The sequence below is a fragment of the Scyliorhinus canicula genome, chromosome 2, assembly GCF_902713615.1.
Source record: "Scyliorhinus canicula chromosome 2, sScyCan1.1, whole genome shotgun sequence".
Taxonomy (NCBI): Eukaryota; Metazoa; Chordata; class Chondrichthyes; order Carcharhiniformes; family Scyliorhinidae; genus Scyliorhinus; species Scyliorhinus canicula.
Window position 1 is genome coordinate 275,785,843 of NC_052147.1, and position 27,066 is coordinate 275,812,908.

General features: G+C 47.3%; 1 protein-coding gene across 2 annotated transcripts in view; it reads left to right on the plus strand.

Moving 5' to 3' along the window:
* Window positions 1–27,066, plus strand: part of pdia5 (protein disulfide isomerase family A, member 5) — a 161,436-nt gene that overhangs the window by 106,524 nt on the left and 27,846 nt on the right. Inside the window, exon 15 of one of the 2 annotated variants that reach the window (XM_038790082.1) lies at window positions 21,679–21,749. The exons of the other annotated variant lie outside the window; for it this stretch is intronic. Within the exon in view, the coding sequence (XP_038646010.1) occupies window positions 21,679–21,749 (71 nt within the window). The remainder of the gene's footprint in view (window positions 1–21,678; window positions 21,750–27,066) is intronic. 2 annotated transcript variants of the gene reach the window in all.

Consider the following 27,066-nt stretch of genomic DNA (forward strand, 5'->3'; position numbering starts at 1 on the left):
GTCTTGGCAATTTGCAAGTACTTTTTTCATGGTATGCTAAAGGCATGGCCTTTTTTTTTTGGGAAAGAAGTAACCAAGACATCCCTGCGCCCTCTCCGAACATGGAGATCAAATAGTTAATGAAACCCTTAGCTCACTGGGCTCAACTGCAACCTGGATTCTTCATTGTTTTCTTTGCTGCCTGTCTCTCAACAAGTAGATTGGTTATCTCTTTCTCGTCTAAAAATGTCGCGATATTTTAGTCCCTTAAATGGATGGTGTATCTTTATGATGCAAAGCAAATCTTTTCTAGCTCTCAAGCTCAGCGAGTCTCATTATGTTCTGCCCTTCATTGTCCTGATCTTAAATGTAGACGTTGAAGATTTGTGTAAATATAAATAGTTCGATTAATTTGACAATAAAACATTGGCTGGCTGTCACTGTGTTAGTAGATGTGTTTTAGAAGGACTATTAAACATGGTGACGGGTGTAAATTCACTTCACTTGGCTGAAGGCACTGAAGTCTAATGGACTAACTTCTAGAAACTTTCCTCTGTAAAGGGATTAAATCAAGCACTTATTGTTTGGATTTGTGTCAAAAACAATATCTACTTTGGGTAACATCAGTTCTCCGAAACCATATCAGACCTTGAACTGAACTTGTACATGAATTTGCAAGTAGCCCATCTCTTTTACTTTGGCGATAATATAAGGCCGCTTGTGTGTACAGGATGGATGAAAAGATTCTAACCCTGCAAGTGGGTTATTTTAAATGTAGATTGTCGTCCACCTGCAAAGGCCAACCCCCCCCCCCCCCGGGCCAAAAACAACTGTTTCTGACGTCGATGTGTTGGTGATTGGCAGCTATTTTATTTTAATTGAGGAGCTGGTTTCCAAAACCAGCTAAACATGGTATCATCTGCTGGCCTCCTTAGTTACTACGAACAGAGGAATCTTGTTACTGGGGATCTTATGCAGTAAAGGAGTGGGGCCGATCACATGGCTGCCTAGGGAGGTCTCTGATCCCCCTCCCTGGTTTTGTGCTCTATCCTAGCATTATGCAGTAATACAATGCAGAAGGAGGCCATTTGGCCCATTGAGTCTGAACTGGCTCTTTCAAAAAGCAATCCCAATTAGTCCCACTCACTTCCGTTTTATTGGGTAAACTGCTTCCAGTGGAAATGTGGACCGGCCACGCTGCCAGTGGGTGACCCTACTTCTTGAACGATTAGATTACTGTTAGATGGTGACGTTCCTCAGGGGTCGAGATTTTTTAAAATTAATTTATGCTGTAGACGTCGCTCATCCCTAATTGCCCTTCAGAAGGTGGTGGTGAGTTGCCTTCGTTGAACCGCTGCAGTCCCCGAGGTGTAGAGACATCTACAATGCTGTTAGGGAGGGAGTATGACCCAGTGACAGTGAAGGAATGACGATACATTTCCAAGTCAGGATGGTGAGTGATTTGGAGGGGAACCTCCAGGTGGTGGGGTTCTCAGGTATCTGCTACTCTTGTCCTTCTAGATTGTCGTGGTCATGGGTTTGGAATGTGCTGCCTTGGTGAGTTACTGCAGTGCATTGTGTAGATGGCACATGCGGCTGCCTTTGTTCATTGGTGGTGGGGGGATTGAATGTAGGAGGGGTGCCAATTAAATGAGCTGCTTTGTCCTGGGATGGTGTCTAGCTTCTTGGGTGTTGTTGGAGCTGCACTCATCCAGGCAAGTGAAGAGTATTCCATTACACCCCTAACTTGTACCTTGCAGATGGTGGACAGGCTTTTTGGGGGGGGGGGGGGGGGGGGGGGGGGGTGTTCAGGAGGGAAGTTAGTCTGATAGCCACAGTATTAATATGGCTAGTCCAGTTCAGTTTCTGATCAATGGTGGCCCCATGATGTTGATTATGGGGGATTCAGCAATGGTAATGCCACTGAATGTCAAGGTCGCGATGGTTAGATCCTCTCTTGTAGGAGATGGTCATTGCCTGGCACTTGTGTGGTGTGAATGTAACTTGTCAGCCCAAGCCTGGATTTTGTCCAGGTCTTACTGCATTTGGACATGGACTGCTTCACTATCTGAGTCATCGCGAATGGTGCTGAACATTGTGTAGTCAAAGAACAAGAACAGTACAGCACAGGAACAGGCCCTTCGGCCCTCGAAGCCTGTGCTGATGGCGATGCCTGTCTGAACTAAAACCTTCTGGACTCTCGAGGCCCGTATCCCTCTATTCCCATCCTATTCATGTATTCGTCAAGATGCCTCTTAGATAGTTAATCATATCTGCTTCCACCGCCTCCCCTGGCAGCACGTTCCAGGCACTCACCACCCTCCTGTGTTTTAAAAAACAAAACTTACATCACCCATTTCCTCTAAACTATCGCCCCTCACACCGTAAATCTATGTCCAATAGTAATTGACTTTTCCACCTTAGGAAAAAGGGTCTGACTATCCACTCTGTCCATTCCACTCATAATTTTGTTAACCTCCATCAGGTTGCCCCTCAACCTCTGTCATTCCAGTGAAAACCATCCTAGTTTATCGAACCTCTCCATATAGTTAATATCTCCAGACCAGGCCACATCCTGGTAAACCTCTTCTGTACCCTGTCCTCTGCGAACAGCCCCACTTTGACAATATGATAGAAGGGAGGTCATTGTGAAGCAGCTAAAATGGTTGGGCCTAGGACACTACCCTGAAGAACTCCTGCAGTGACGTTCTGGAACTGAGATGATTGACCTCCAACCACCACAACCACCTTCCTTTGTGTCAGATGTGACTCCAACCAGTGGAAGTTTTTCACCCTGATCCCATTGACTCCAGTTTAGTTAGGGCTCCTTGAGGCCATACTCGGTCAAATGCTGCCTTGATATCCAGGGCAATCACTCTCACCTCACCTCTGGCATTCAGCTCTTGTCCATGTTTGAACCAAGGCTGTAATGAGGTCAGGTGCTGAGTGACCCTGGCAGAACCCAAACTAAGTGACCGTGAGCAGGTTATTGCAGCGTAAGTGTCACTTGATAGCATTGTTGATAACTCCTTCATCACTTTGCTGATAATGGAGAGTAGACTGATAGGGCGGTAATTGGCCGCGTTGGATTTGGCCTGTTTCTTGTGTACAAGATGCACATGGGCCATTTTCCACATTGCCGGGTAGATGCCAGTGTGGTAGCAGTTTGGCTTGCAGTCTGGAGCACAAACCTTCAGCACTATTGCCAGGGCCCAGAGCCTTTGCAATGCTTTCAGCTATTTATTGCTATCACATGGAGTGAACCGTTTTGGCTGAAAACTGCCATCTGTGATGCTGGGGACCTCCGGAGGTGAAATCCACACAGCACTTCTGGCTGAAGATTATTGGGGTTACTTCAGCCTTGTCTTTTGCACAGATGTGCTTGGCTCCTCCATCATAGAGAATGGAATATTTGTGTAGCCGCCGTCTCCAGTGAGTTGTTCAATTGTCCACCGCATTCACCGCTGGATGTGGCAGCACTGCAGAGCTTAGAATTGATGTATCGTTGCGGAATTGCTTAGCTCTGTCTATGACTTGTTGCTTATGCTGTCTGGCAGGCAGGTACTCCTATGTTGTAGCTTCACTAGGTTGACCCTTCATTTTTAAGTACTCCTGGTGTTGCTCCTAACATGCTGTCCTGCCTCTTTATTGAACCAGGGTTGATTACCTGGCTTGGTGGTAATGGTAGAGTGGGGGATATGCCAAGCCATGAGCTTGCAGATTGTGGTTGAATACAATTCTGGTTCTGCTGATGGCCACAGCACCTCATAGATGCCCAATCTTTAGTTGCGAGATATGCTATAAGCCTATGGTGGTAGTGCCACACAAGACGATGGAGGGTATCCTCAATGTGACGTTGTCTCCACGAGGACTGGGTGATGGTCACTTCTTCCGGTATTGTCAAAGGTAGATTGGTGAGGATGAGGTCAAATATTTTTTCCCTTGTTCGCTCACTCCCGGTCTAGCGGTTATGTCCTTCAGGACCTGGCCAGCTCAGTCTGTGGTGGTAATACCAAGCCACTCTTGGACATTGAAGACCCCCACCCAGAGTGTATTCTGCATCCTTGCCACCCTGAGTGCTTCCTCCAAATGGTGTTCAACATGGAGGAGTACTGATTCATCAGCTGATGGTGGGTGATAATCAACAGGAGGTTTCCTTGCCCATGTTTAACCTGAAGCCATGAGACTTCCTGGGGTCCAGAGTCGATGTTGAGGACTCCCAACTCCCAACTGTATACCACTGTGCTGCCACCTCTGGGCGCGTCTTGCCGGTGAGACAGGACATTGCCAGGAATGTTGAGAGTGATGTCTGGGACATTGTCTGTAAGGTCTGACTCTGTGAATATGACTATGTCAGGAAGTTGCTTGACTGATCTGTGAGACAGCTCTCCCAACTTTGGCACAAAGTTAGTAAGGGAGATTCTGCATGGGCGAAAGGACTGGGTTTGCCGGTGGTAGTTTCCAGTGCCTGGGTTGATGCCGGGTGAGCTGTCCAACGATTCACCACTCTGGCTGAACAAATTCCTCCTCATCTCATTCCAAAATGGATTGAAGCATTCAAGGGGAAGCGAGATAAATGCATGTGGGAGAAAGAAATCAAAGAATATGTCCATAGTGTGTGAGATGAAACAAGGTAAGCAGAGACTAGTGTGGAGCACAAACACAGACATTGGCCAAATGTGTGAAGTGGTCTGCTGCTGTGCTGTAAAATTCAACAGAGTTAAAATATTTTGATTCTATAACAAATCATCAAATTGCAGTTTTCTTAAGGACGTCCCTATTTTGAGTAGAGCTAGATTTACATCTTTCTTAAAGGAAAGACATGAACGTCTGAACATCAGTGAAACATGACTTTTGTACTCGTTCAAGGAAGAACAGGGAGGGAAAACAACCTGCTTGGATGGCATCCACATTTGGGAAAAGGCATCCATAATCCAGCATTCCCAGATATCTTAACTGCCCTTCTGATCTTGGAATGATCAGGACAGATGTTTTTGTTCTGACGAGTCGAGCTTACTAGGAAGTGGGTTGGTGCACAAGTAATTAGGACTTTTACCTTTAAATTCTCATCCTTGTCTTCAAATCCCACCATGGACCCAATGACTTGGATGAGGAGAACAAAGGCATGGTAGCTAACTTTGTGGGTGGCACAAGGATAGGTCCAAAAGTACGTTGTGAAGAGGACATAAGGAGGTTGCAGACGGATGTCGATGGGTTGAGTGAGGGATGATGTAGGGAAATGTGACGTTGTTCCCTTTGGCAGGAAGAATACGAAAAGCAGAGCATTACTTAAATGGAGAACGACTACAGAATTCTGAGGTGCAGAGGGATCCAGATGTTCCGCGTGCATGCATCACAAAATGTTAGGAGGCAGATGCAGCAAGAGGGCTGGTGGAATGCTATTCTCTATTATGAGAGAAATCTAACATAAAGGTAAGGATGTTATGTTTCACTTATTCAGGGCACCAAACCTCGAATACTATGGGAAGTTTTGGTCTCCTTATTTAAGGAAGGAAGCAAATGCGTTTGAGGTTGAACAGACTGGGGTCGTTTCCACTGGAGTTCAGAAGAGTTGAGGGGTGGCTTGATTGAGCTATATAAGATCGTAAACGGTATTGACAAGCTGGACGTGGAAAGGATGTTTCCTCTTCTCCAGAACTAGGGGACGGTGATTTAAAATTAAGGCAGAGATGAGAATTTATTTTCTGAGGGATGTGCGTCTCTGGAACACTTTTCCTCCGAAGACGGTGGAGGCAGGGCCATTGAATATTTTTAAGCCGGAGGTAAATAGATTCTTGTTCGGCAAGGTGATCAAAGGTTATCGGGGTCGATGGGAATGTGGAATTCAAAGCACAAATAAATCAGCCAAGATCTTAATGAATGGCAGAGCAGGATCGTGAATGTCCTACATCTCTTATTTTATATGTTCCCTGCCCCTCTAATCTCCTCCAGCCCCCACCCCCCTCCCCCACCCCCTCCCTGCACTCCCAAATTCAGGGCCCTTGAGCATTCCCAATTATAATTGCTTCATCATTGTTGACTGCACCTTCAGTTGCTTGGGTCTCAGGCTGTGGGCTACCCTCCCTGCCCCTCACGTTTTCCGTTAAGAAGTCTTACAACACTTGTAAGCGCAGCTCCTTCCTCAGGTGAATGGAGAGCTGCGCTCCGAAAGCTCGTGTTTGAAACAAACCTGTTGGACTTTAACCTGGTGTTGTAAGACTTCTTACTGTGCTCACCCCAGTCCAACGCCGGCATCTCCACATCATGGCTTTCCTTTAAGATATTCCTTAAAACTAAATTATTTGACCAAGCTTTCAGACACCTGACCGAATATCTTCTAGTGTGACTCAGTGTAATATTTTGCTTTATAGCGCTCCTGTGAAGCACCTTGGGGCATTTCATTACATTAAAGGCGCTATATAAATGAGTTGTTGTGGTTGTATTTGGAGTTAAGTAACAGTTTATCACCGCACGTCACTTTAAAAAAAAAAAATCAATATTCTGCATAAATGTAATGCAGAGCATAGCCCACGCGTGTTCCTAAATTCAATGTCAGTCTGTTTTTGCTGCTCAAAGATGCTGCTCAATGTGTTTCTGTCATCTGGAATGAATTTAGTTTTAAAAACTGTAGTATCGGAATTGTTTGCTAATTAATAATCTGCCTTCAATTTGGCATCTCTCTTTGTGTTGAAGAAATGTAATTTGTGGCATGGTTTCAAAATTCTCTTCCAAGGTTGTTTCAAAAAGCCTGACCATGATGGATCCTCCTTTCTGGAGGAGAAAGTGGCAGATTCCCAAGTGCGCTTCGTTATCCAGATACTAGGTTGCGGATAATTTTGTAAATCTGTGTTTTGCTGTTTTAGCTCTAATACACAATTTTGCCCCTTGTTTTCCTGTTGGTTGGTGTGTTGAAGTGCTAATGCACTGTGCCCTGTTTCATACTAAAATGTGCCATTTTATGGGTGCAATAAGCCGAAGGTACTTCTGGCTCCTTTGGGAAACATCGATCTGTTCTTCACGCGTAAAAAAAAACTTAATTTATGTAACAAGAAGATTGTGGATTCTAGTCTCATTTCATAGACCATAAGCCAGTACTGAGGGAATGCAGCACTGTCGGAGGCACCATCGTAATGAAAGACATTAAACCAAATTCCACCTACCCCCTCAACAGATCCACCAACACTATTTTGGAAGAGGAGCAAATGGTCCACCCATTATTTATAACTCAGTAAATATCCATTATTTTATCCAATTATTGCATTGAAGTATCCGCCTAAATTATTCTGCAGCAATTTCTGGGTTGGAGCATGAACCTGTGACCTCCTAACTCTGGTTTAAGATAACTTTGACCTGTTTAGAATCTTCATTGGACCACATGGGTGCTGTCACTCTTCATGTCTCCAAATTACAAAAAGGATTTAGAAACACTGAACAAAATGCAAAAAGAATTTGCACAGTGATACCAGAATCACGGTGCAATTATCTGTAAAGGCTAGGCTGCTTTCTCTTGTGAAGAGAAGACGGTGAGATGACCTGATTAAGTTCTTTGATAGTCTGACTAGTCAGCCTATCAGCATCCAGAGCTCCCCCTTGCCTGATTGGCCTATCTCATTGCTGTAATTCTGTTTGAAATTGGTCAGTTGCTCCTTTCAAACTGACATTTACTGGTCACATGGTGGCCACCAGCTCCGTGGAATCCTGGAAGCTCTTCACTGACCCCAATTTGGGAGCCTGTGCTACAGATAAATACACAATACAGCAAAGTTAGAGAGAATGGATATAGCATCTGGTGGCAGGGTGACCAGTTGAGTAGATTGCAGACTTGGCTGATGTTGAGCATTCTGAGTATTGCTGAAGCTGCATCCATTCTCGCCAGCTCTGAGCATTCCATCACATTCCTGACACCCTTGTGGATTGTAGGCAGGCTTTTAGAGGTCAAGAAGTGAGTCTGTTCTCACAGAGCACAACATCCCCAACCTTTCTCTGTTCTCCGTAGCCATGATGTTGATAATGGCCATTTCAATTACATTTCTGTTCAAAAGTTACCACCCCCACCTCAGCCAATCTCCACCTACTCTCCCCTTTCAGTATGTTGATGTCTCTGCAATGCGGCAGCACAGTGGTTAACACTGTGGCTTCACAACACCAGGGTCCCAGGTTCGATTCCCGACTGGGTTACTGTCTGCGGAGTCTCTATGTTCTCCCCGTATCTACATGGGTTCCTCCGAGTGCTCCGGTTTCCTCCCACAAGTTCTGAAAGGCATGCTGTTAGGTAATTTGGACATTCTGAATTCTCCCTCAGTGTACCCCAACATGTGCCAGAATGTGGCGTTTCACAGTAACTTCATTGCAGTGTCAATGTAAGCCTACTTGTGACAATAAAGATTATTATTATACCATGACCCAACGCTTATATGGCAGGTACTATTTATGCTACGTACCTGCCCAAGCCTGTGCTGTAAACTCATATGGGATCCATTATTTGGAAGAGGATTTGAGCTGAGCCGAATATGATCCCAGTGAGCAGCCCCCACCCTGACCTTGAGGAAAAATTATTTCTCTGTCCGTATATCCAAATTTGACAATGACCACTAGATTGGTGGCATATCAAGTAGTGTGAATGGGAGCATAAAATTACAAAGATGTTGAAAGATTGAGCAAATGGACAAAAAGTGTGATGAGTTGATTTTAACAAAGTAAATGGAAGGTCATCTAATTTGGACCAATAAAGGATAGACCCAAGTATCAAGGTGATTTAGACAAGTTGCGAATGGAAATACAAGGCAAATGCAGTATATTGTGGATAAGGGGGCTGGTTTAGCTCACTGGGCTAAATCACCGTACCAGCCTCGCCGGAATGTGGCGACTAGGGGCTTTTCACAGTAACTTCATTGAAGCCTACTCGTGACAATAAGCGATTTTCATTTTCATTTCATTTCAAGTGTGAAGTTGTCCACTTCGGCAGGAATAACAATGGCAGAATGTTAATACAAAAAGGACATGGGTGTCCTTGTACACCAGTTGCTGAAAGCAAACATTCAGATACAGAAAGCAATTCGGAGGACAAATGGTTTAAATACATGAATAGGATGGGAATAGAGGTGATGGACCCTGGAAGTGTGGAAGATTTTAGTTTAGATGGGCAGCATGGTCGGCGCAGGCTTGGAGGGCCGAAGGGCCTGTTCCTGTGCTGTACTTTATTGTTTTTTGTCTTTGTTCTTTGGTCTTCACTGAAAGAGGATTTGAGTACACGAACAAAGATGTCTTACTGCAGCTGCGCAGGGCCTTGGTGAGCCCACTCTAGTTTAAACACTCTCCCTCTTCAGAATGCTCTGCAGCCACTACGTGACATCCTTGGTCAGTGCTCAATTTGAATCTTGAAATGACGTGGAAGGTGAATAACAGACACCATTGCCTTGAATGTCTCTTAGCCCCGGGTTCCAACTAGTTTGTCTTAACTCTTGTGCAAAAAGCCAGTATTTAAAACAAAAACAGAAAAATACTGGACAAACTCAGCAGGTCTGACAGCATCTGTGGAGAGAGACGTTTCCAGTCTGGATGACTCTTTGTCAAAGTTATCCAGCCTCCAAACATTAGTTCCATTCTCTCTCTTCAGATGCTGTCAGACCTGCTTAGATTGTCCAGTCTTTTCCGTTTCAGATTCCAGCATCCGCAGTAATTTGCTTTTAAAACAAAACTGATCATTTTACCGTGATTGACTATAGCCCCTACTTTCAGTGCCGTTTTCTATTATTGGACCCCTCAATTTTCACAACCTTTCCTCCACTGAGTAATGTCGCAGTTGCTAATTGTGTTGCTCTGAGGGCAGAAGCTTGTGCAGCCGTATAGCTACATGTGAAACTCTGTGGGCTGCATTATCTTGAGGTTGAGATGGGACAACTGAAAATCGGTGAGATGATTAGATGGGAATAATCATAGAATCCCTACAGTGCAGAAGGAGGCCATTCAGCCCATCAAGCCTGCACCAACCCACTGAAAGAGCACCCTACCTAGGCCCTTCCCCCTGCCCTATCTCCGTAACCCCACTTAATCTACACACCTCTGGATGCTATCGGGCAATTTTTAGTGTGACCAATCCACCTAACCTGCACGTCTTTGGGAGAATGGATCAGTTAATTCCTGCTACAGTGACAAATCAGCAAGAATCTCAACAGAGCCGCCTTTTGAAAAGGGAGCTTGTTGTCGAAAACAATGCCTAACTGTTTGACCTCCCAGGCAGCTCGATCTGGGGCCAGTGCGTATGATTGCGAACAGTATAATGTGAGCACTCATCTGATCGGAAGGTTTGGGCTTTCTTCCAGCACCGTGTCAGGTCAATTTCGGTTTGCTCAAGTGCCCACACGGGTGAGTCAATGCATCAGACCGGAATCGTTGCCTGGTTTTGCTCCACCGTAATCCTTTCTCTTGCACACGCACGATATCAGAGAAACACATTTTATTGCCCAGACGAAAGGGTGGTTTCCTTGCCAGCACAATCTCGGTGGTTTAAGCGACATTGGAGAATATGTATTACTGTGATGCAGGCAGATGTAAAATACCTAATCGACTTGAGTGTGCGTGTCTTTTTAGTGACCTGACCGAGCTTGGTTACTAGAATGGGGCCCACTATTAGGGAGCAAGAAGAACATTGTGAAAACGAGTCGCTGTGAGGGAAGATATCCGTGCTCTGAGGAGACCGAGAAAGAATCCGGTGTGGAATGTGAAATGAAAATGAATGAAAATCGCTTATTGTCACGAGTAGGCTTCAAATGAAGTTACTGTGAAAAGCCCCTAGTCGCCACATTCCGGCGCCTGTTCGGGGAGGCTGGTATGGGTACGGGAATGTGTGTTGCATTTCTCAAGAAAGAAACACTAATGTTGTCATGCTGAGTTAATGACATGAACTTATTCCGAACATATCTTGTGTATTATATTAGCCCATCACTGGCATCTTGATTTCACTTGCATTAATGCTGAAGCACCTTGTGAAAAGCAATATGCTTGCACTTTAAAAAAAATAAAATTACTTTAAAAGTATAGTTCACAAAGCCAGCTTCATGGAAAGGATCTACAGTAGCAGGTGATGGAACACAGCATTGTCATGAGAAATAGTTTTGTACCTCTGATCCCTCGCTGCTAAGGTGAAGCGTTATCAGGTGGGGATGAGAAAGCGGTGTGTTGAGAGCTGTTTCTGACCTGCTCCGGCACTGCATTAAATTTTACAATTCTCATCCTTGCTCAACAATCTCTTCGTATCTCCATAATCTCCTCCTGACCTATAGCACAGCCCTCTGAGATGACTACTCTCCTTCAATTTTGTTCTCTTGCGCAGTTTTTAATCACTTCACCATTGGCAGCTGCCTGGGCCCCAAACTCCAGAATTCCCACCCCTAGGGTGCCACAGTAGCACAGTGGTTAGCACTGTTGCTTCACAGGGTCCCAGGTTTGATTCTTGGCTTAGGTCACTCTGTGCGGATTCTGCACATTCTCCCCGTGTCTGTGTGGGTTTCCTCCGGGTGCTCAAGTTTCCTCCCACAAGTCCCGAAGGACTGGGGCTGGTTTAGCACAGTGGGCTAAACAGCTGGCTTGTAAAACAGAACAAGGCCAGCAGCATGGGTTCAATTCCTGTACCAGCGAGACTTCTGATTGCGGCTGTGCCTGGGTAGGTCGCACGGTCGGCAGCTCCTGCCAATAACGGACTTTTGGGCCCTTTTAAGGAGCTTCAGTGGCATTTGTTTGACGATTCCCGGTGTGGGAAGGTAGCAGTGAGGGTCCCCCAGCACTGTATGGAGTGGACCCGGAGCGGTCAAAAAAGTGGCTTTGGAGCAGAGAGGAGAACGGGCGCGAAAAAACAAGATGGCGGCGGGTGGGGACCAGGCGGCGTGGGCCCAGTGGTCTCGGGAGCAGCAAGAGTTTTTAAAAAGCTGATTTGCTGACTTGAAGGCGGAGATTCTGACCCCTATGAAGGCGTCGATTAAAGGGTTGGTGGTGACCCAGAAGATGCAGGGGACGGCAATTAAGGAGGTGCAGCAGAAGGCCTCTGACAACGAGGACAAGATTCTGGGCCTGGCGGTTAGAGTGGAAGCGCATGAGGCGCTTCACAAAAAATGGCAGGAGAAGCTGGAGGACCTGGAGAACAGGTCGTGGAGGCAGAACCTGCGGATTCTGGGTCTCCCTGAAGGCGTGGACGGGTCGGATGCTGGGGCGCATGTGACCACGATGCTGAGCACGCTGATGGGTGCGGGGGCCTTCCTGAGGCCCCTGGAGCTGGATGGAGCGCACAGAGTCCTGGCAAGGATGCCGAGGGCGATCCAACCGCCGAGGACGATGGTGGTGAGGTTTCACTGTTTCAGCGACAGGGAGTGTGTCCTGCGATGGGCGCAGAAGGAGCGGAGCAGCAGGTGGGAGAATACCGAGATCCGTATCTATCAGGACTGGAGTGCAGAGCTGGCCAAGAAGCGGGCAGGATTCAACCGAACTAAGGCGATCCTCCACGGGAAGGGGGTGAAGTTTGGGCTGTTACAGCCGGCGAGACTGTGGGTCACATACCAGGATCGACACCACTATTTTGATACGCCAGATGAGGCGTGGACTTTTATCAAAAACGAGAAGCTGGACTTGAATTAATGGTTTGCAGTGTGTTATGTGGGATGTTGGTGAGGGAGTGGGGGCGAAACCCTTGTTTGGGTAGGGTTTATTTTTTTTTTTTAAATTTCCCCCACGTCTTCTTGGGAATGGTTGGGCCCGTAGCCCGGGGCCCTCGGGGACTGGGGTGTGGTCGCAGTTAAAAGGAACTGCGCCACAGGGGGCATGGTCGGCCCAGGCAGGGAGCGTGGCTTTTTCCCGCAAAATGGTGGGGGCAGTACCTGAAGCGGGTGGGGGCGGTACTGTGTGCAGTATCTGCTTTGGTCTATATGGGGTGCAGACTTTCACTACCCAGTTTGGTGGGGGGAGGGCTGGTGATTTGGATGGAAAATCCAAAAGGGGATTGGAGGCAGAGGCGGGAGCGGCCGGCGTCAGCATGAGTCAGCTGACTTACAGGAGTGCAATGGGGGGGGGGGGGGGGGGGGGGTAGGGAGGTTAAGCAGTTGCTTGGCCGGGGCCGGGTAGGAGGGGGTTGGGAGGGGGAACTGGGTTGCTGCTGTTCTAATGAAATGAAAAAATGAAAATCGCTTATTGTCACGAGTAGGCTTCATTGAAGTTACTGTGAAAAGCCCCTAGTCGCCACATTCCAGCGCCTGTCCGGGGAGGCTGGTACGGGAATCGAACCGTGCTGCTGGCCTGCTTGGTCTGCTGTAAAAGCCAGCGATTTAGCCGAGTGAGCTAAACCAGCCCCTGATTGAGGGGGAGTTGACGGTAAGAGGGAGAGTCGGGGCGGGGAGCCTCCACCTGGTGGGCTGGAGTGTGCGGGAGTTGTGGGCACGTGGCTGGCCTAAAAAAGGAGATGGCTAGTCGGCGGGGGGGAGGTGGGGGAAGCTTGAATGGGCCGGTCAAGAGGGCCCGGGTGTTTTTGCACTTAAAGGGGCTGAAGGCAGACGTAGCCATGCTACAGGAAACACACCTGAAGATCGTGGACCAAGCTAGGCTGAGGAAGGGATGGGTGAGACAGGTTTTTCACTCGGGGTTGGATGCGAAAAACAGGGGGGTCGCAATCCTGGTGAGTAAGCGGGTGGCATTTGAGGTGGTGGGTATTGTGGTGGATAAAGGGGGCCGATATGTTATGATGAGTGGTAGGCTGCAGGGGGCCCGAGTGGTGCTGGTGAATGTGTATGTCCCAAACTGGGATGATGCAGGGTTCATGAAGCAGATGTTGAGTAGGATCCTGGATCTGGAGGCAGGTAGTTTGATAATGGGGGGGGGGGTCTTCAATACGGTTCTGGACCCGACACTGGATTGGTCTAGATCGAGGTCGGGTAAGAGACCGGCAGCGGCTAAGCTTCTGAGAGGTTTATAGACCAGATATGGGGAGTGGATCCGTAGAGATTTGCTAGGCCAAGGGCGAGGGAGTTTTCCTCCTTCTCCCATGTATACAAGACTTCCTTGCGGATAGATTTTTTCGTGGTAAACAGGGCGCTAATCCTGAGAGTGGAGGGGTGGAGTACTCGGCCATTGCGATCTCGAACCATGCCCCACACTGGGTGGACCTGAAGATGGGGGAGGAGAGAGGCCAGGGGCCGCTGTGGCGAATGGACGTGGGACTACTGGCGGACGAGGAGGTCTGTGGGCGGGTCCGGGGGTGTATCCAAAGATTTGTGGAGGCCAATGATAATGAGGAGGTGTCGATAAGTGTGGTCTGGGAGGCGCTGAAGGCGGTGGTCAGGGGGGAGTTAATTTCAATCAGGGCCCACAGAGAGAAGAGGGAGAGGATGGAGAAGGAGAGATTGGTGGGGGAGATACTGAGGGTGGATAGGAGATATGCGGAATCCCCTGAGATGGGGCTGTTGAAGGAGCGCCGGAGCCTCCAGACGGAGTTTGACTTGCTAACCACGGGGAAGGCTGAGACCCAGTTGAGGAAGCTACAAGGAGCAGTGTATGAGTATGGGGAGAAGGCAAGCCGGATGTTGGCACATCAGCTAAAAGAGGAAGAGGGAGGCGGCTAGGGAGATTGGGGGAATTAGGGATAGGAGGAGGAACACAGTGTGGAGTCCAGCTAAAATAAACAAGGTCTTTCAGGACTTTAATCGTGAATTATACGAGTCAGAACCCCCGGAGTGGGTGGGAGGGGATGCAACAGTTCCTGGACCAGCTTAGGTTCCCAAAGGTGGAGGAAGGGCGGTTAGAGGGACGGGGGGGGCTCCGATTGGGATGAAGGAGTTGGCTAAGGGGTTGGGGAGTATGCAGGCGGGCAAGGCCCAGGGGCCGGATGGATTCCCCATTGAGTTCTACAGGAAGTTCTCGGAGCTGTTGGGCCCGCTGTTGCTGAGAACCTTTAACGAGGCTAAGGAAAAGGGAATCTTTCCCCCAACGATCTCGCAGGCTTTGATCTCGCTTATCCTCAAGCGTCATAAGGACCCGTTGCAATGCGGCTCCTATTGGCCGGGGGGGGGGGGGGAGAACACCGCGTGTCACTGTATGCGGATGACCTGCTTTTGTACATTGCAGATCCGGTGGAGGGGATGGGAGAGGTTATGCAGATTCTTGGGGATTTTGGAAACTTCTCGGGATACAAGTTGAATGTGGGGAAAAGCGAGCTTTTTGTGGTGCATGCGAGGGGCCAGAAAAAAAGATTGGGGGAGCTACCGCTCGAGATGGTGAAGAGGACCTTTCGGTATTTGGGTATCCAGATTGCCAAGAGTTGGGGGTTTTATCAAGCTCGATTTAGCACGCCTGGTGGATCAGATGGAGGAGGACTTTAGTGGTGGGATGTGTTGCCACTCTCCCTGGCGGGCAGGGTGCAGTCCATAAATAGATGGATGGGGGGGGGTGGATGGATGGGGGGGGGGGGGATGGATGGATGGGGGGGGGTGGATGGATGATGGGGGGGTGGATGGATGGAGGGGGTGGATGGATGTGGGGGGGTGGATTTTTGGAGGGGGTGGATTGTTGGGGGGGGTGTGGATGGATGGGGGGTGGATGGATGTGGGGGGGGTGGATGGATGGATGTGGGGGGGGTGGATGGATGGATGTGGGGGGGTGGATGGATGGGGGGGTGGATGGGGGGGGTGGATGGATGGGGGGTGTGGATGGGGAGGAGGGATGGATGGGTGGGGTGGATGGATGTGGGGGGGTGGATGGATGGGGGGGTGTGGATGGGGGGGTTTATGGGTGGGCTGTTTTCATGTTATTTGTTAGGCGCAGATCCCCCATTTTGTTTTGTTTGTTAATTTCTTAGCTGGATAGAGGGTTAAGTGGTTTTTGTTGATCTATTGCTTTGTTCTCTTTGCATTATTTTCTTTTTGGTAGTGTTTTATAAAAATTATTGAAAAATTTGGAATAAAAACATTTTTAAAAAAATTCCCGTACCAGCCTCCCCGAACAGGCGCCGGAATGTGGCGACTAGGGGCTTTTCACAGTAACTTAATTTGAAGCCTACTCGTGACAATAAGCGATTTCCATTTTCATTTCATTTCATTGTTAGGTGAATTGGACATTCTGAATTCTCCCTCTGTGTACCCGAACAGTCGCCGGAATGTGGCAACTAAGGGGCTTTTCACAGTAACTTTGTTGCAGAGTTAATGTAAGTCTACTTGTGACAACAAAGATTTTAAAAATAATCTCTGAAGGCACTCCTTAAAACCAATATCTCGCCTTATGTTTGAGAACACTCCCGCAATGTGCCTTGGGCCATTTAACTAGATTAAAGGAGTTTTTAAAAATGTAAATTTAGAGTACCCAATTCATTTTTTCCAATTAAGAGGCAATTTAGCGTGGCCAATCCACCTAGCCTGCACATCTTTGGATTGTGGGGGTGAAACCCACGCAAACACGGGGGGAATGTGCAAACTCCACATGGACAGTGACCCAGAGACGGTATCGAACCCGGGACCTCGGCGCTGTGAGGCAGCAGTGCTAACCACTGCGCCACCGTGCTGCCTCGATTAACAGAGCTTTTAAAATGCCAGTTGTGCATCTCCCACTGACCGGTTCAGAAATCATTGATGGAGATTGAATTCAATTGGTATTTGGTGAAGGGGGTTCTGTAATTCAAAGAGCAAAGTAATGTGGACTGGCACACAAATATAAATGTTCTTCTTGCAGTCTGGCCCATGCAATCTGGATTCAATGGATTCAATCTCAGACTAACCAGGAAAGTGGGCACCCAGGGGTGCTTCTTTGTGGGTTGCTGCAAGTTGGAATCCCCACTGTATGCTTTTGCTTTGAAATGTCTGCTGGAGACGGTGTACTGTGCAGCAAACCCGATCTTGACGCAAGTTCATAGCTGTGATTTGGTTCAGGGATGCAGTGTCCTCTGACAAATGCCGTGACAACTCAGCTGACGGCTTAGTGGATTCTTTCCAATAGCTAGCTGAGTTTTACAGACCAAGAACAGTCTCTGTTTTAACCTTCTGATCTGTACTGAGAGCACTGATCTGGGGCAGTATACTCTAATTAATCTCTGTGCCCTGGGTAAGTTTCCAACTCCTTACTGTTAGCCAGTGACCCTCGCAATAAATTATTTGTTAATGTTCAGTGAGAACAAGTTTGGCCCCGCTGGAGAATCTCTTGCACACTGACCTTGTCAAAACTGTCTCATGAATAGTGGTCATTTGGACTGTCGTGGAACTGTGATTCAAGCCTTCAGGTGAGTTCAGAGAAAGAGTTGGCTGAATGGGGGGAGAGGCTGTAGATATTGCCTTTAGTGGCCCTGAGGAGGTGAGAGTAAAATGGTGTACCGACTGAATGAGATGATGTCCCTCTTCCCATATGTATATTTAAAAAGAAAGATTGACATTTATGTCGCACCTATTCCAGACTTCTAGATATCCTAAATGATTTACAAACAACTGCTACTTTGATGATGTAGTCACTGTGGCAAGGTAGGAAACACAGCAGCTGATTTGTGCACAACAAGATCCCACAAATAGTGATGTGATTTTGACTGAGGAGTAAATATTAGCCAGGACTAGGGCACTACATTCTGCTCTCTTGTGCCCACCAAAGAGAAACCTTGATTTAACACCGCATCTGAAGGTCGACACTTCTGGCAGTGCAGCACTCCGTGTCAGTGAGACAGCTGGCACCTATTAAACTAATGTGCAAGTTTTTGTAACACTCGCCTTGTTTGTCCACTCTTCCCAATCCCATTCTCCAGCCGTGCCGGCGTGTTTAAACATAGGGGCATGAAACCCTGATCATTCTTTCCTAAACCTCAAGAACAGAGGGCAGATATAATGCTGCCCTCCCAGAGATTGTCTCTGTGGTTAGTCAGTCCAATCTGGGATCTTCCTCATCTGTTTGACTCCATGCTGTGTGCCCAGAACAAGAACAAAGAAAAGTTACAGCACAGGAACAGAGGAATTACAGCACAGCCCTCCAAGCCTGCGCCGATCCAGATCCTCTATCTAAAACTGTCGCCTATTTTCCAAGGATCTGTATCCCTCTGCTCCCTGCCCATGTATCTGTCTAGATACATCTTAAATGACGCTATCGTGCCCGCCTCTACCACCTCCGCCGGCAATGTGTTCCAGGCACCCACCACCACCCTCTGCGTAAAGAACTTTCCACGCATATCTCCCTTAAACTTTTCCCCCCTCGCCTTGAACTCGTGACCCCTAGTAATTGAGTCCCCCACTGTGGGGGAAAAAGCTTCTTGCTATCCATCCTGTCTATATCTCTCATGATTTTGTAGACCTCAATGAGGTCCCCCCTCAACCTCCGTCTTTCTAATGAAAATAATCCTAATCTACTCAACCTCTCTTCATAGCTAGCACCCTCCATACCAGGCAACATCCTGGTGAACCTCCTCTGCACCTTCTCGAAAGCATCCACATCCTTTTGGTAATGGGCCTATTGTGTTGTGGGTGAGGTGGGGCAAAGGAAAAGAGGACTGCACCATTTTCTACCTTTGGCCACGCATCGAGCAGTAATAGAACAGCTGACGCATGTATAGGATGTCCAGGAAGCAGAGATTTCAAACTGGCAGAACACAGGCTTGGTCTTATGGGGTTGAGGAGAGACGACAGTTTTTATTTGCACAGATATTAAGTTTGGATAGTTGTAATGTGGATGTAGAATGCCACATACACTAGTGATTTAGATGCTTGCGTGTTGATTTGGACAATCCGTGTCAAAGTGGTCCAAATTCCCGGCTGGGTCACTGTCTGTGCGGAGTCTGCACGTCCTCCCCGTGTGTGCGTGGGTTTCCTCCGGGTGCTCCGGTTTCCTCCCACAGTCCAAAGATGTGCGGGTTAGGTGGATTGGCCATGCTAAATTGCCCGTAGTGTCCTAAAAAAAGTAAGGTTAAGGGGGGGGTTGTTGGGTTACGGGTATAGGGTGGATACGTAGGTTTGAGTAGGGTGATCATGGCTCGGCACAACATCGAGGGCCGAAGGGCCTGTTCTGTGCTGTACTGTTCTATGTTCTATGTTCTAAATATCTGGTCCATTTGAAGCACGAGAATTTGCTGCTGTACTTTCTGTACTAAACAGTAAGAGTGATGTTTCACGGCGGTGCTGCCACTTATTGATCATTATTTGCTATTTACCATTCTGCCCATTGGGGCCTTGATACCCTCCCCTCCTTGCCACTCTGACCCAGGACCTCTTTTTTAATTATTCCAGCCACTGCCAGCATTGGGTGGAAATTCGTGAGAGCAGGAGCACCTGTGGCCAATGCTGTGGCCAGAATCACTCGGCATCAGACCAGGGCAGAGGTAGAAACATGACTTGAGGTTGCTATTTGGGGGCCAAGGAGTAAATGGCAGGCGTGAGAGAAGGAACGAGGATGGGGGAAGAAGGGAAGGAGGGAAATGAAGCAGAGAGGAAAGCGGTTATGAAGAAATGAGTGTGTGCTCCCCACTGTTATCTGAGGGAAGAAAAGCTACTAGCTTGTACTGGGTACCAAGTTGAATTGGCCTTGTAGCTGGAAGATGTGCGATAACTTGAGTGGGAGGATATGAAGAATATCAGCTGGAACTGGGTTGGAAAAGATGAATGGCAGCATGAATATGGAGGGGATGACGCAAAATGGAAAAAGCGAACCAGATTGAATGGAGGGAGAAGAGTATGAACGAGGATGGTTGGTGGAGACCACGAGGGAAATGGGATACAGTCTCTCTGGTAATGGAGAGAGTTGAGTGAGTGTGTGAATGATTATGGGTGTTTATACAGTTGGAATTGGAATAGTGGCCGATCTTGAAGCAATTGTCTCACTGGGCTACGGTTCAAATGTCACTCCTGATCATCAGCACGGGACCATTTTGATCTTTCTAACTGGCCTTCGCCATCAGAAATCGAATATCCAGCTCCTGGCTGATAGGCCAACAAAATCTTGTATTATGCGAAAACAGCTATCCATTATAAAATATAAAAATGCTTAAAATGAACCCAAATCCTGTACCAGCTTCCCCGAGCAGGTGCCGGAATGTGGCGACTAGGGGCTTTTCACAGTAAGTTCATTGAAGCCTACTTGTGACAATAAGCAAATATTATTATTATTAAATGTACCATGTTAAAATAAGAATTTGGCATTTCTTAATGGAGTGTAGTTTTTCAGCTCATCTTTTCTCTCCAGGTGAAGTGACATTTTCCATGCCTATAATTTAAAAATTTCCAGTTACCAAGCTCATGTGACTAGTTGGCTTCTTTGCAGCCATTGGTTTGATTTAGCTGTCTTTTCCAGGTTGGCCTATATTGATTTTCCCAAGCACGAGGGTCAATTCTTTTTCCTTCCGCCACCGAATACCCAAATCAGCAGTTTACTATTGGTCCAGGCCGTCAAGCAGTATCCACTAAAGAGAAGGACATGGTGGATGAGGAGTATCCAGTAGAGTGTGTAGATATTCTGAGTCGTGTTGATATTAATAAAGAAGAGGTCATTAAAGTAGGTAAATCCCCAGGGCCTGATGGGATTTACCCCAGATGACAGAGGGTAGCAGTAGAAAGGTGCTTTTCTGAATGGAAGGTTGTGATTAGCGGCGTTCCACAGGGATCAGTTCTGGGGCCTTTGTTGTTCGTGGTGTATATAAATGATTTGGACGAAAATGCAGCTGGTTTGATTGGTAAGTTCGCAGGCGACACAAAAATTGGTGGAATTGCAGGATATAAACTGGTTGGAGTCTTGGGTGGAGAAATGGCAGATGGAGTTTAATCCGGACAAGTGTGAGGTAATGGAAGGTCCAATGCATGTAGGGATTACACAGTAAATGGTAGAACTCTTGCGAGTATTGACAGGCAGAGCGATCTGGGCGTGCATATCCACCGATCATTGAAAGTGGTAACGTATGGGGATAAGATGGGTAGCAAAGTGGTTAGCACTGTTGCATTACAGCCCCAGGATCCCAGGTACGATTCCCCGCTGGGTCACCGTGTGTGCGGAGTCTGCACATTCACCCCTTGCCTGCGTGGGTTTCCTCCGAGCGCCTCCCACAGTCCAAAGGTTAGGTGGATTGGACATGCTAAAAAGGGCCCAAAAAGGTTAGGAGAGGTTATTGGGTTACGGGGATAGGGTGGAAGTGAGGGCTTAAAGTGGGTCGGTGCAGACATGATGGGCTGAATGGCCTCCTTCTGCACTGTATGTTCTATGTCCCAAGACATTTTGTAGGGACACTCTAAAATAAAATATGATCTATACTTGGGTCTTTGTGACTCCGCCTCACTGAACATAGATAACCGCCAAACCCTGTAAACCACACATAATGGCATCGATATTTGTTTGCTGTTTGATCAGAAAAAGCCTTGTGGACCACGCAGACTTTTGTGCAAGTGCGATTAATGCTGCTAATACCACACACATTGCTGGAGACTGCAACCAATCTGTTCTTAATGTCACATGGGAATTATTTCCACGAATAAAATGCTAAAGTAAGTAGTTCCCATGAGTATAATGCACTTGAAGGAATCTGATCACAACTTTGGAGAAACAAATATGGCATTATGCTTGGCCCTTTGTTTATACCACTAGTGTGACTAGATGTAACGAAAGCTCAATTTTGTTTTTTTTTCCCTCTTCTTTTAACAGCATAATCAAATCTTCCAAATCAAGCTTTCAATTGTGCCCAAGGTGATTTATGAACTGCTCTTTCATTGTTTTTTGTTCTAGGGTGCCCTCACTGTAAGAATACTATCCCACATTTCACAACAGCTGCTGACCATTTTAAGGAAGAACGAAAGGTAATTTTATGGTTTAAGGGACTGTTCCTGTCTCCTAAACCAGGTGTAAAACAATTCAACCTTAAATTTGCATGAACGTGTTTAAGCTACACCTCACCCCTCCCGTGCACCTTCCTGCCTATGGCACACTGGCTAAATGCACCAAAAAATGGAACTCTGCATAGATGAGTGTCGAATCGAGGATCCTCCTCGGCGTAAGGCTGAGTTAAGCTGAGGTGGCAACGAGGGGCACTGCAGTGGCAGCACGATATCACAGTGGTTAGCACTTGCTACACAGCTCCAGGGTCCCAGGTTTGATTCCCGGCATAGGTCACTATCTGTGCGTAGTCTGCACCTTCTCCCCGTGTCTGAGTGGGTTTCTTCCGGGTGCTCTGGTTTCCTCACACAATTCCGGAAAGACGTGCTGTTAGATAATTTGGACATTCTGAATTCTCCCTCTGTGTACCTGAACAGGTGCCGGAAGGTGGCGACTATGGGCTTTTCATGGTAACTTCATTGCAGTGTTAATGTAAGCCTGCTTGTGACAATAATAAAGATTATTATTAAAAGTTGGCCTTCTCACCCCTTGGGAGTGCAAGAATGGGAATTGCACTCATTTCCTGCTTTCAATGGTTACCCGTGCTGGAAAGCGTGCATCATGTGAGACCAGGGCATTGAAATCTTGCCACTTCAGATTAGTTGCACAGAAACGGAACATTTTTGGAGTATGAAGGAAAAATTAAGGCGAGTGGGACTGACAGGTTGTTCTACAAAAGAGCAGGAGCAGACTTTTTTTTAAATATAAAAGTACCCAATTATTTTCTTTTTAGAGGTTGGTGGGCCTCCCCGCACACCGCTCCCACCTATCCTCCACCCCCTCTAAGAACCTGCTCATTACCCAATTATTGTTTTCCAATGAAGGGGCAATCCACCTACCTTGCACATCTTTGGGTTGTGGGGGTAAGACACACGCAGACACAGGGAGAATGTGCAAACTCCACACGGACAGTGACCCGGTGCCGGGAACGAACCTGGGCTCTCAGCGTCATATGCAGCAGTGCTAACCACTGCGCCACCATGCCGCCCTAGACGGACAAGACTTAATGGACTGAATGTTCTCCACCTGTGCAGTACTGTTCTATTACGGGTCACCAGGTAACCAGGGTTCTCCCTGGGCAGCCTGTGCCCTGAGCTATAGAATTATATGCAGTGTACTCCACAGAAACTGCGCATGGCCAGAGTTTCTGCTCCCTAGGAACCTGTTCTCTCCCTCCTCCATCTCAGATAGGATGAGACAAACTTCATCCTGTTAGAATTGTGGTCAAAGGGACAGAGTCTTTGTTTCTTAGATCACTGCAGTGCTTGTAGTTGCAGTTTTTAGGCATTTTGATGACTCTGCAAACTGGGAGGGAATTAACTTTGCAGTGAGATTGGAAGTATTTGTGCCTGCGTTTGCCAACAAGCCGAGGAACAGAAGCTCCCAGCTGGATCACCAGCTTGCATTCCTTTCCCTTCCTTCTTATTTCCCTTTCCTCAGCCTCTCTCCTTCACGCTCCATTCCTCCAGTCTGATGACTGAAATGTTCAAACCTTCAACACCGAGCCCCCATCGGGTGGCACAAAAGGGAGCCATCGCCCACTGAGGCATCCCACAAAGTGAGCTCCTGATTCCCAGCAGCACAGGGAGAGCTCCGTGTCTGCCCATGGGCAGGCAAGGAATTTCAAATATACTCTACACTAACATCACAACTCGTCCATTTCTTAGTGAGCTCATAGACCCATTGCCCAGTGCTACATTTGGCAAGGGCATCATTCATCCTGGTTTCTCTCCTGCTTGTTCGGTGTTCCCACTGCGCGCGCACACACCCCGGGAAATGAATATTTTCTCATAAGGGGCGGTACAGTGGTTAGCACTGCTGCCTCGCCTTGCCAGGGACCTAGGTTCAATTGCAGCCTCTGTGTGGAGTTTGCACTTTCTCCCCACGTCTGCATGGGTTTTCTCCGGGTGCTCCGGTATCCTCCCACAGTCCAGAGATGTGCAGGTTAGGTGGATTGGCCACGCTAAATTGCCCCTTAGTGTCCAAAAGGTTAGGTGGGGTTACTAGGTTACAGGGATAGAATCGCGGAATTGCATCTTGGTAGGGAGCTTTTTCAGAGGGTCGGTGCAGATTCGATGGGCCAAATGGCCTCCTCCTGCACTGTAGGGATTCCGTAGTTCAGTGCAGCTAATTTGTGGCTGGTGTCATTAGGCGTCGCCCATTGCTCAGAGTCAACACTCTCGCCTTGTCCTCATGGCTTCAAATCCCAAACCAGGGGAAAGACAAAAAGGGGCTTGACCCCACCATCCAGTTTAGTAGAGAAGGCATGGCGCACTGTCTGAGGTGCTACCTTTTGGATCAGATGTTAAATTGAGGCTTTGTCTGTTCTCAGGTGGACATGAAAGATCCTGTGGCACTATTTCAAAAAAAAAAGTCGAGGCAAGATTTCCAAGGTGGAAAATAGCCAGTATCACGAACATATTATCTGATCATTATTAGAATGCAGTTTATGTGGATCTTGCTTTGTGTCAATTGACAGCTGCACTTTCTATATTATAACAGTGACCACACTTTGAAAGTATTTAATTGGCTGTAAAGTGCTTTGGGACAGCCTGAAATATAAATGCAAGTCTTTATTTCCAGCACAGTAAATACTGACAAGGGAGACCATTCCAGTCATCTTAAACACATTCTTTCAAAAGGGCTTCAGTTTCCCTGTCCTCCCAAACATGACACTGATTAAATCATTCTGTCTACATCATTTATGGTTTTTAATCTCTCCTCTAACTGCTCTCATATTGTTCACCGTCAGAAACACTTTCAGTTTAGGCAGCCGTCCTTTCTTCCAATCTCCTCTTTGCACCCCTGATCTTTTTTAATGTGCTTGCATCTGCTCTAGTATTCATGTCTTTTTCCCATGTGGAATTTAGTGTTTGTTCCAGTTGCTTATATTACCTCTGATTGATCTGATAATTGGTCTACATACAAAATAGAAGCAGAAGTAGGCCATTCGGCCACTTGAGCCTGTTCTATCATTCAATACGATCATGTCTGATCTCTCTTGAGTTCCACATTCCCCATTTACCCCGATAACCTTAGATTCTGGAGTCTATCTATCTCCGCCTTAATAATCAGAGACCCCGCCTCCACTGCCTTCTGAGGCAGCATTCTAATGTTGCACAGCCCTTGGAGAGAACTATTCTCCTCATCTGCCCTACAAGGGTGACCCCGAATTATAAAACTGAGCTCCCTGGTTTTTTTATTTGTTGGCGCAGGTTTTTCATGTGACAAATAGCATGCTCAATGTTGTGTCCTTAAAGTTCTCACTTGTCCCCCTTATTGTTGACAAACATCCACCAGTAAGTGTGTTAAAGCCTCTCTTTTTTTTAATAGCTTTCAAATTCGTTTGAATCCAAAATCTGACTCTTCCAGTCATTCTCAACCCCAGATCATAGAACATAGAACAGTACAGCACAGAACAGGCCCTTCGGCCCTCGATGTTGTGCCGAGCAATGATCACCCTACTCAAACCCATGTATCCACCCTATACCCGTAACCCACTAGAGAAATAGGACGGTACGAACCACACTCTATCGGGAGTTTATCCCTCTTAAGAAGCAGAGAGATAGAGGCTTGAGTAAGGGCCGAGGGAGGCGACCCTCAGGATAGGGATTCATTGAACTTGTCCAGAATTAAAGGCACAGGCTGTTCCAAGAACTTACAGAATTCAATCGGAAAGCCATCCGGACCAGGGGCTTTGCCAGACTGCATCAGCCCGATACATTTTAAAATTTCATCAGGATGTAACGGGATTTGAACTCACTGCTCCTATCCACCTCAACAGTTGGGATGAGTAGGCCGTCCAAAAAGTCAGACATGACCGTCCCATCTGCAGGAGGCTCCGATCTATAAAGATTGCGGTAAAAATATTCAAAAGGCCGCATTAACCTGAGGAAGGGTGGATACTATTTCACAGATGCCACTTGCCCTTTAAGGTGGTGATCCAAAAAAAGACTGGCCGCCTTCCTGTATTCATAAAACATGCCCCTTGAGCGTCGCAACTGACTTACCGCCCTGCTAGTCGACAATAATTCAAACTATGTTTGCAGATTTTCCTACTTGCCAGTAACACTGGGGTAGGATCAAGCAATGGAGTCCACCAGCCTCTGCTGCCCCACCCTCGTCGGCCTCAGCAGATGCACTCTCGGAGATAATTTCCCCCCCCTAAATACCACCTTAAGGGTCTCTACAACGTGAAAGGTGAGATTGACTTGGTTTTGTTCAATTCTATATAGTCCTCTATGGCAGTGGACACTAACCATGTTGTGTCTAATCTCCATGATGAACATTGGGTGGGGCCAGACTCTGACAACAAATCAATGAAGTGCGGGGTGTGATCCGAAATAGCAATTGCTCCATACTCCGCCGTCACCACCACCACTGAAGGGAGGAGAGACCTATCTAAAATGAGGAAGCCAATAGCGATTATACTTGGTAGACATGTGGAAAAAATCAAATTGCTTGGGTGCAAAAAGCCACCTAGGATCTATTCCCCATCACCCATCTGCATCATGAAAGACAACAAAGCCTTGGTCATCTACGATAGAGCAAGAGATTTAGGCTTGGAAAGATCCAATCTGGGGTCCAAGGCACTATTCAGGTTCCCACTATAAAAAGCTGATGCGAGTCTAAATTGGGGAGAGGCCAGCAGGGAATTAATACAATTAGTATCATCCCAGTTGTGGGCGTCAATGTTAACCAGGACAACCGGGGTGCTCACCAGAGAGCCACAGACAGCAACGTATATCAACCGGTCGGCTAAAATCTTAAAAGAGACAGAAAATTGAACTCTTTTATTAATTAAAATTGCCGCACTCCTGGCCCTACCCTCGAAACCTGAATGGAAATCCTGCCCTATCCACCCTTGCGCAACCTAGTTTGATCCCTGCCCTGCAAATGGGTCTCCTGCAAAAACACCACATTGGAATTTAAACTCATTCCCTCGATCTTTTCACTGGGCCATTCAAGCCTCTAATGTTCCAGGTGACCAAACAAATTGGAGGTCTCCCACCACCCCTTCCCCACCCCAGAGTCAGCCATTTCCACCAGGAGAGACCACTGTGCCACACCCCCCCCCCCCCCCCCCCCACCACCACCGCCATCACCATTGAACGTAACCACACCCAAGTGCAAATACAAATAGAAACGAAGCAAGCAAAGACTACTAAAGTCCACGTCTAGTAAACCCAAACAAAACAGGAACTTGAAGCACCTTATCTTTAAAACAAATACTATGAAGAG